Below are 9,969 nucleotides of genomic sequence, written 5' to 3'. Positions count from 1 at the left end.
TTCCAAGCGGAGGCCTTGTGCACCCAAACTCCCTCCCCCGGCACCCTCTGAACACTTGGACATTCCTCTTTATTGTTCACATTCCAGCCCAGCACAGTCACATGCACACACGGAGATTAAAAACCTTTCGGCCACAGCCCCAGGAGCCCGGCGGGGGGGGGGGGGGGAAGGGCGGGGCCGACGGGGGCGGGGCGGGGCCGTGGAAGACTCCTCCTACCGAGCCTCCCAGGCGCTCGGCGTTTGCATAAACAAGAGAGCTGGAGAGGCTGCCCTCAACAGTGCGCTGGGGAAAGGGGAGGGAACGTGACAGGCAGGTGTGGGACAGGGACTTTTCTTCCGGTCAGAGCAAGGGGCGTCCGAAACCATAAAAACACTTTCCCTTCATCTCACCCCAGATCAAAGTCCTGAGGCTAGGCTGGGGCGGGAGTGGCACGGAGATGTAGGGCGCCCCTTTTAGCTGCGCACAGAACGAAAGAACTTGTTTTTTCTTTAAGTGAGTGTACTTGGGTGACGCTTAGGGCGCCCTCCGCAGTGCGCGCAGGAAAGCGCACTGAGGCTGCGGAGGCAGAGCTGCATGCTGGGTGCGGGGAGAGGTGGGCGAGAAGCAAAAGAAGGAAGATTTGGGAACGCATGGTTTAGGGTGGGGTGGAGTGGAAGGGCAAATGGGGACCATACTAGACTGCAGAACTAACTAAAAGGGCACGGACTCAGCGACTCCGCGACGGAGCCTGCCTGGGTGAGGGAGTCTCTGGGACGCAGGGGGCTCCCGTAGCTGGCAGGTTGCTGGGCAGGAGGGGGTCACAAACACGGCAGGGAAGTCTCGTCGCTGCGAAGGGAACGCGGCATCCATCTCTCCTCGGGAACTGAGGACAGAAAAGGTCTGAGAACCTGCCCTCTCCCGCCACTTCCTCTTCCCCCTCCTTTCCCCCTTTCAGTACCAGGATTCTTTGGGCGGGGAGTGCCAGGGGGCCTCAGTCACCCAGAACCCCTCACCCCGAGTCAAAGCGCTGAAATGCGCCCCGCGGCAGGTACGTGTGCGAGCCGCGATGTATTTCTGCCCCTCGGCCGGGCTTATGCAGCCAAATGGGGTGGCTTTGCATATGTATGTCCCCGTCGCAGCCTCGGGGGTCTGGATGTATCAGAAAACCTGCAGGGGCAGGGTGCATTTTCCCCGGCTGGGAGGGGTGAGGACGGGCAGAGGAAAGGGCTAGGGATTCCATCCTTTTCTCCTACTCAGGCGTCCCACCCCGCCGCCTAGGGGCCGTTCATTACCTTTGAAAATGCTCAGTTCTTCTTCGGTCCAGGGCGGGGCAGAAAGGAGGATACAGAGGGAGAAACAGGTGAGCTCCTGGAATCCGCCCAACCCTCAGCCTCTAACCACCCACCCACCTCCCATCTCAGATTTCTATCCCCCAACCCTTGGCTCCCTCCACGGCCCCTGCACCCCCAGCCCGCCCTTATTCTCCCCCTGCTCCTTCTGGGGAGGGCTGGGAAGGGCAGCTGTCAGCCTGCCGGCGCGCCGCCCGCCTCACCTGGCCTAGTCTCCGCTGGGGCCGCCGCCCGCGCCTCCCCGGGCCACCCCAGCTCCGCCAGGCCCCCCAGGGCCCGGGCCCTTCCGGCCGCGCTCTCCGCTCTTTATCTTCTTCCGAGCCATGTGGCCCCGAAAACTCGCCTGGATTTTGGCAGCGGCCGCGTTGGCGCCGGGGTCGTCCAGCGGGATGTCTAGAATGTCGTCGTCCGGCTTGGAGCAGGCGTTCTCCTGGGGGCGGAGCAGGAGGGTTCTTGTGGGGTCACTGTGTCTTGATCCGCGGGAGTGGGGTAGGAAGAGCCCTGAGGGACTGGGACTATAGCGATACGGGGGTGGGAGGTGCGGGGTGTCGAGCCTGGAGCAGGGCTATGGCAGGGACACGCACTGGGGCATGGGCAGCGACAGGCGAAGAAGGTTCAGGGCCAGGTGGACAGTCATGTCTCAATTCAGGAAAGAGAAGTGCAGGCAGGACTGGGTGTGGAAGAGCCAGGCCCATCACCAGCACCGAGTTAGGGGTGTGCAGAGCTGATTGGAGGCTGGTTTGGAGCAGCAAGGAAAACAGCGGCAGGCACTCCTGGAGTGGCCGCCTGTCCCCCTGCTCTCAGAGGGTAACTCCAGCTCAGAAGGACCCGGTCTGAGTCCAGGGTTTTCCATGGAGAGGGTGGAGAAGCCTCAGTCCGCCAGCCCTCTCCCCAGTAGAAATGCAGGAATCTCACAGCTGGAATTGGGGAGAAGTTGGGGATACTAGTCAGTGAGTCAGCCTCCCCCGACCTAAGACTAGAGGCCCAGAGATTGTTTTCCCATTGACTCTTCATTTTCCACTGCCCAAGGATGAACTCAGACACAGGAGATAGGCGATGATTTGGATGAAGTGATAGAGAAAAGTATTCACTCCAAGGAAAAAAAAAAAAGAAAAGGAAAGGAAAGGAAAGGAAAGGAAAAGACCAGCAGGAGCAGGAAGCCCTCCCCAGGGTGTGCTTATGATGAAGAAAGGAATTATGGTGATAACTACCACTTAAGCACTTATCTTGTTCCAGGTGCAATAACAGTGTTTTACAGGCATTATTTTATTTAGTCCCTCAAAATAAAGCTATTACGTACCCTTTTATGATTACCCCTAATAAAACTAACGATTAGACTGTTTAAAAACCTACCTGGGTCATACAGACAGTTACCAGTGGACCCAAGATTCAAACCTTTATATTTCAGAGTCCAGAATATATTTTTACCCCTACTTTTCAGGACAAGCAAATGCAGCCCAGTCAACCAACCAAGGTCTACCATTTGCTATAGGTGTGTGGCCTTCGGCAAGTTATCTCATCTTTTCCTATCTCAGCACCTTCCTCTAAAATATCAGGATAATATTATCTACCTCTATGGGTTGTGGGGAAGAATAAACAGCATGATATGCATAAAGTCTCTTGCACAACCTAGCTGCTCAATAAATGGTAGCTCTTATGATTGTCTTAAAAATAACATTAAGTTAATGTGAAATAGTTGTTTTTGCAGGCCAAAAGTGGTCATATAATAAGAATTTCATATGGTTCAACCTACTAATAATTAGGCCCACCTCTATGCTTCAAACTAGGTTTCTGTTTCTCTGATAGCCTGCCCTGGTTGAAAGTAGAAGGGGTTGGGGGATTGATGGTATAGATTGCAGAAAAAAGGCTATGGAATGGAGAGGAATTCAGCCTCTGAGCCCCTTTGTTGCTTAACATTACTTGCAGTATTAGCGTGGGTCAGGATGGGGATGGTTACTATGAAGTTAGAAGGACATTTCTCCTTTGATCTGGCTCTCTGGCTTCTAGGAATTTGCCTCCTTCTTTTTTTTTTTTTTTTTTTTTTCATGAAGTCTTCCACTGCTTTGACTATCTTTTTCTTCTAGGACACGAGATGACCAAGGTTTCACATAATAATGGTAATTCAGTTCTGCACATTCGCTCTCCCTGCCATCATCCATCCAGTTCATAGAAGTGGACAGGATATGAGCAAGGCTTCAGTGATCACTGTCCTAGCCAGATTCTGCCCCAGGGGCACAAGCCTTAAACTCCAGATGCCCAAGCCCCGGCTTAAAAATGGCTCCCCTCACCATGTTTCCCAAGGTTAGCCTCATTTCCTGGGCTTCACATTCTTCCATTTGTGCTCAAGATGCCCACAGTCGATTTAAACACAGGTAAAAGGAGTTACATTTTGGTAGAAGAGCCAAAGAAAACAAAAGTTACAAAAAGGCAGGTATGGTTGTGGAGGGGCCCAACACAGGTCTAGAGTGCTCAGAAAAGACTCCTTTGGAATGTTTTATTCTTAGAGCTCAAGTCTTTCTTGGGATATCCTCAGGGAACAGTAAGGCTTCTTCTCAAAAGAGGGTGACAACCATAAAAAAGAATTCCTGACCTACCTCTCCTCCTTGGCCTCGCAGCTGTGGAGGAGTGGGAAGGTTGAGTGGAGGAAGGGATATCTGCCTCCAACCACGCTAGACCCGACCTGCTGTCACCACCCGCCCCAGCTGGATCCAGAATGGAAACCTGGAATAGCAGGCAAAGCCACCCCCGACACGCCATGTTCCTCCCCAGAACCAGCTCCCTCTCCTTCAGCTGAATTGTCAGGACACAGCTGCCAGGTTGCCAGTCCACAGGTGGAAGTGGAAGGGGATTAAAAGGACCTGGGAAGAGGTTCATTGGTCATGGTGTCTGGCTAGTGCCTTCCGAAGCTACGGTTGTTGGTGTGTGCCTGAGAGTTCCATAGAAACTAGGGACTTCTGGGAGGGAGGAGGAGGTGGAAGGGGCCCTGGTCAGCAAAGCAGGAGCCAAGGCTTCTAGTCCCAACTGGGCACATCGCTTCATTTCTGAGAGTCTCATTTTCTTCAGCCACAACTAATGAATAAAGTCTCCTTCAGCTCCCAAATCCAAATAGCTTTAAGGATTTCCCCTGCTTGCTGCTTGTTATATGTCAGGCCCTGTACTAAGTGCTTTGCACATATTACCTCATTTAATCCCCATTTTGAGAAGTCAGGAAACAGCCTCTGAGACATTTTGTAACTTACCTAAGGTCACTCAGTTGACAAATAGTGAAGGGATGGATTCAGTAGCCTCTGCTGTTAGCCATTGCCTCAGGGCAGGTAATTATTTCTATGAATTCAGCAGGGCCAAGCCAACTAGACTAAGCAAAAGAAATGAGTAGGATCAAAAAAAAAAAAATGTTTCTTTCATGTGTTTTTTCATGCGCAGTGAATGCAGGGAAAGTCATATATATATGGCTATGTAAATCAGCAACTGCAATATTTGAATCAACAGGAATAAAAAGCCATTCCTCTGTCTCTTAAAAAAAAATAGGCAGATCTGTTTTCTTCTTCCTCATTTCTATTTGAGCCTCTGTACCAAGGAGAAATGAGAAGACAGGACTAGATTCTTCCCAAACACCAGGTGATGCGGTCAGTGAGGAGAGCTCCAGAATCCAAGAGGAAGAGGGACCTGCCTCTAGCCCCCAAGAGGTATGCTGTTCTTCCTACACATCGCAGCTCCCTCCCAGCACTGAGTCCCGCCCTCCACAGAAAGGGGAAGAAAATGCCCACCCCCAGCCCTGCCCTTCCCCAACCCTCCATCCGTCACCCTTTCTTCTTCTTCCTGTCCTCCTGCACAGTCTGATGTTGGTGCTCTCTCTTGCTCAGCCCTAAGACCTGCAGATCTCTAGGACAGGGCATGACTTGGGAAGGCTCCTTTGTACAGGGTGCACTGGAGGAGGTGCCCCAGGCCCTGGGCCATGGAGATAATTGTGTATCTGCTTCTTCTTTACCTTTTGGGTGGGTAGCCTTTCCTTGTTTAAGGGACACTGACTCGAACCATGTCTACTAATCCTTCAGTATGGTTCCCTGGGCACTCAAGAGCAATAGTTCCAGGAAGGGACCCCCACATCCTACTCTAATTACTCCTGCAGACACAGAGGAGACCAATTCCATTCCTTCCCTGGCCTCTTGGATTCTTTGTTTACTCACCTCTTTCCAGTGACCATGTCTCCCAGTTTCCCTTTCCCAGCAACACTCCCCTCTCATCCTCACCTCTCCCCTCCCCCCAGCTCATTTCCCAGAACCCACCATCCATTTATCTTCTCTACTTTATACAACACTGCTGGGAGGAGGGGCTCTTCCTCAGTGGAGCCCAGGAACCTCCATGAGGAGCCCATTTCTCCCTTCACAACCAAAAAACTGCTTCCTGTAGAATAACAAGCAGAGGGAAAAGGCTGGAAGGAGATATGTTATCGGGGTGTTCTTCAGGGGGTGGGACTGTAAGTGACTGACATATTTCTTTTTCATACTTTTCTCTAGTTTTTACATTTTCTATTATGAGCAGATTACTTTTATAATCAGTAAATATTTAGAGGCGAGGTTAAAGCACAGCTCTTCGAAGAAGACAGGGCTATGTTTGAATCCTGCCTCCACGCTTAGGAGTCATCCTTCCTTGGAAAGATCTAACTTGCTAAACCTCAGTTGGCATATCTGTGAAATAATACCTACCTCACAGGGTTGTTGCGATGATTAAATATAAAGTGCTGACTACAGGGCAGGCATTCAGAAACTGGCAACTATTATTGAAACTAATAGGAGTTAAAATGGCAGCAACCACCACTTGCCCCTAAGTTTTCTCTGCCTCTTTGTACCCAGACATGGGAAAGTGTCACCTATTATAGTACTGGGCTATCCTTTCCTTCCAAAGCTCACTTTTTTTCCTTTACTGTGCCATAAGGTGGCAAAGTCAGTAACCTCGTGTATCATTAGCTGGTTGACTGAATGACTGAAAATACAAGGACTTTGGAATAGTCTTTCTCCGAGTGCAGAGAGAGGCAAAAAACAAATACGCAAACAAATACATTTCATATACGTATGACCACTATACTCTTCCAGTGAGGCAGGAGCCAGGGCCTGTGCCAGGCGCTTTCATACCTAGTCACCTTAACAGCAGCCCTCTCAGGCGCTGGGCACTCGCAGTACCCCGGTTTCCGCGTGGGCGCTGACAAATTGCAGACACTTCCTTCCCTCGCCAGCAGGGCTCTCTCGCGGTCACTTCACCCAGCCCCTTCCGAGCGAGAAGGCCTTGGGGGCCGGGACAACCCCTCCCTAGAACCACCCTGACTAGGCTCTTTGCAGCCAGCATCACTACCGAGCTAACCAATATGGACCAGCCCGCGCTGCACAGGGAGCTTAGGCGATCGTTGGAGGGTCATGAGAATCAGCCTGTCCGCCCACCGACGGCGGCGGCAGGGGATGGGGAACGGATTGGGGGCCAAATGACAGGAGAAAGGAGTCGCCGCAGTGTCTCCAGGCGATGGTTTCCAGCGTCCCACTGGGGAGGAAGTTCCTCCTGTCACCTAACCTGCAGTTCCCCTGTTGCAGAGCCCTGCCGAGCTCCCAGTCCAGCCCAGGCTGCCTGGCGGATGGGCGCTCAGACGCCCCCGCGAGTTGAGGAGCATTTTTCCTACGGCTTCCAAGTCGGGCGGGCGCCTTCCACCATCCACCACCCACGTCTCGGCAAGGACCCCTTTTCTTTTTGCTCCTAGGTCTTCTGCATCCACTTCCATTCCTCACTCGCCCTTCAGGGCTTTCTCAGGCGTCTCTCGCAGCAGACCCCGCCAAGTGCCCCTCCCCCGGGCCCTCTAACTTACGGTGCAGCAGTCCATGCTGGTGTCGGGGGTCCTCGGCGGGGACCAAGGCTGGCGCAGGGCGGGGGTGGGGTCTGTGTGGTGCCGGGTGGGGGCTCTGGGGCAGTCGGCAGCCAGCCGACCGGCGCCGAACCTGCAGCTCAGCTCTCGGGTCCGGTCTCCCGCGCTCGGCTCCGCTCGCGAATGTAACCTGAGCCCCGCGGCCGGGAAGCCAATCAGGAGCAGCCTCCGGCAGGGTGGGCGGGGAGAAGTGGAGGGAGGACCACGCCCTCTCGCGGCTGTCTCCGCCGCGCTCCCGCTCCTGCCCCAGCCCCTCCGCCTACACGCTTGTATCCAAGCCTCCTACACACTCCATCCTCCCGGGCGCAATCCCCTGGCTTGCTAGGCGGCAGACTGCCAGGCAGATGTACGCCGGAGTAGGCAGGAGGACCCCGACACCCCGAGCACAAACACCCACATCTGGGCACAGCACCCCCTCCCGCTTATAGAAAACCACGCATCCCTCACCCACCCCTCCACACTTCCACAACCTAGCAGGAGTCCCAAATATGGCTCCCTCTAACTTCACTCCCCCTCAGTCCGCAAAGAAAGGCTCCCTAAGACGTGCGGTAAAAAGGTCTCATCATCACTCCTGCTACAGAGGGAGAAACCTGTTGGTACAACCTGGCCATGGGCATGCGTCCACGCAAAAGCTCACAAGCCCCACATGTCCACATATGATTTTCCCAGGCCGCCTTCCAACATACAGACACTGCAGACACAACCTGCAAAAATAACTACGCAGCCCTTCAGTTTCAGGTAAGTGTGAACACCCTGTTGTGGGCGCCCGCGCGCTCACGCACGCACACGGTCACCCAACTCAAGCTGTCAGCACGACATATCTATTATTGATCTGTCTATATGAGCTGCAGCAAACAAACAAAATCATATATGCACAACATCTATTTTTGATGCATTTATATATGGGCACCGACTTGGAAGAAGTATCCTCCTCCCTTTCATACCAGACTCGGCCTAACCTTTTAAGCTACTGCCTCAGAATAAGGCAAAAGCTGGCCACACTCGCCCTTGCTCCTGGGAAGAAGAAAAATACCCTAAACCCAAGTATAGAGAATTCGAAGTAATTGGCTCTTGGGTCCAAGATGAGGCAGGATGTGGGCTTCGTGAGAGGCTGGGAAGGGGAGCTATGGAAAGAGCATCTGGGAGGGACAGCCTGCCACTGTTGTGGTCGTCAGCCTCCCCCAACTCGGCAGGGTAGAAGAGCTGGCAGTGTGGCTTGTTATGTGGGTAGGGTAGGCCTTCTCTGAGAAAACTAGAAAGTCTTTCTCAGCTAAGGTCCCAGAGAAGGGAAGGAGGAAAGGATGGCTGCTGCTGGGAGCAAAGGTGGGAAATGCCCTGTGGCTTCGGGTGGGACAGCAGATCCTGCGACAGGTCTACTGTACATCCCCAGCCCCCGGCCATGGCCAGGAACCACATGGCAGTGACATGCTTCCTTCCCACCTAGATGTTTGGGCCCGAGGCTCTGCTTGCCAAGGGAAAAATGAGTGGGAGGGAAATGCCTGTGTCCATTCAGGGTGGGGATAAGTTTAGCCAGCTTGCAGGCCCAGGCTGAGCTGGATGCTGGCCGGGATTCCAGGGCTTGGGGTGTAGGGGTGTCTCCCCCAGCATGTTTGGGACCCACCCACTTTTGTAATGAAAAATCTGTTCCCCAATCTGTCTCTGGCACATCCTCCATCTCCCCACCTCCACCAAATGGCCAGATGTCCTGGGAACTCAGGCCCTTGCCTAAATGACGGGCACATCTGTGACCTTAGGTTGTGCCAATTCCTGCGGGACTTCAACTCCAGAATCCAGAGAGGAGAGGAAAGGGGAAAATTAGGGGACAGAGTGGATACCAGGCCTAGACTCTGTGCTTTTCTCTTCCCAAATTAGAGCTGAGGAATTCGGGATTTGGTGAGTTTGCAGTAAAGTCTCCCAAGTTGCTAGGCAACATCCCTCTGCAGACTGCACTGCCTCTGGGCCCTTCTTCCTGCTGGTCAGAACTGAAGGGGGGGGGTATCTTTACAACACTCCCCCCCCTACCAACTCCCACACAGGCAACACAGCCCTTCCCTCTTCCTGAAGGACACCTTTGTGTGGGGTGAGGGTGTCTCTGAACACTGGAGGGCCCATAGGAGGACAGATACGGCAACTGTCAGTTCCATCCGCAAAGCAACCATTTCAGCAACAGCCCACTCAGGGCGCCTACGCAGAACTGGCCACAGTGCTGGCCCTGGGGGATGGGAAGGCTCTGAGGTGAAGAAAAGACAGACAGGAAGGCAGAGCCTGAGATGAGAAGACAGACACTCGCAAACTCAAATACCAGTGGCAGGAGCAGCAACACATATGGCCTCATAGAAATTACACACACAGACCCAGAGATGCAGACACACACACTGCCCACACACCCAGAGACACACACCCTGCACGGGCTGTCACCCACTGACATCCAAAGACATGCTCAGCGTGGGCCCCTTAACCGCTGTGGGGCCGGGGCATCCACTAGCCCTAGTGAAAAGTCCCTCTTCTGAGCCTCTAGGTGGCTGGGGTTTGCCAGCAAGGTAGACTGGTAGGACTCAGCCTGTGATACTCAAATAGATGAGCTAGGAGAAAGGACAGATGCAGTAAGGGATGGCTGGGTCTGCCTCTGCAGGCTCTGGTCTTTGGCAGAATGATGCCAAGTTATACTCCCCATGGTAACCTGCCTGGCCTAGGGCCTGGGTGCCACTGGTCAACATTTGGAGTATGACTTA

General features: G+C 53.4%; 1 protein-coding gene across 2 annotated transcripts; it reads right to left on the bottom strand.

The window, feature by feature from the left end:
- Window positions 1–50: 50 nt before the first annotated feature.
- Window positions 51–7,368, bottom strand: NRGN (neurogranin). 2 transcript variants are annotated; one of them, XM_025355918.1, is made up of 4 exons: window positions 7,181–7,368; window positions 1,533–1,759; window positions 1,273–1,290; window positions 51–863 (listed from the first exon to the last, which is right to left on the bottom strand). In XM_025355918.1, exons 1-2 carry the CDS (start codon window positions 7,193–7,195, stop codon window positions 1,538–1,540), a joined length of 237 nt encoding a protein of 78 aa, XP_025211703.1. In that variant the 5' UTR covers window positions 7,196–7,368; the 3' UTR covers window positions 51–863; window positions 1,273–1,290; window positions 1,533–1,537. The 2 variants fall into 2 exon arrangements, with proteins under 2 accessions (XP_025211703.1, XP_025211704.1); XM_025355919.1 differs by having other exon boundaries at window positions 1,273–1,293; window positions 7,181–7,363.
- Window positions 7,369–9,969: the final 2,601 nt, after the last annotated feature.

Source organism: Theropithecus gelada, chromosome 14 (assembly GCF_003255815.1).
Source record: "Theropithecus gelada isolate Dixy chromosome 14, Tgel_1.0, whole genome shotgun sequence".
NCBI lineage: Eukaryota > Metazoa > Chordata > Mammalia > Primates > Cercopithecidae > Theropithecus > Theropithecus gelada.
The sequence above is the reverse complement of the archived record's forward strand: the minus strand, read 5'-3'. Positions and strand labels throughout refer to the sequence as shown.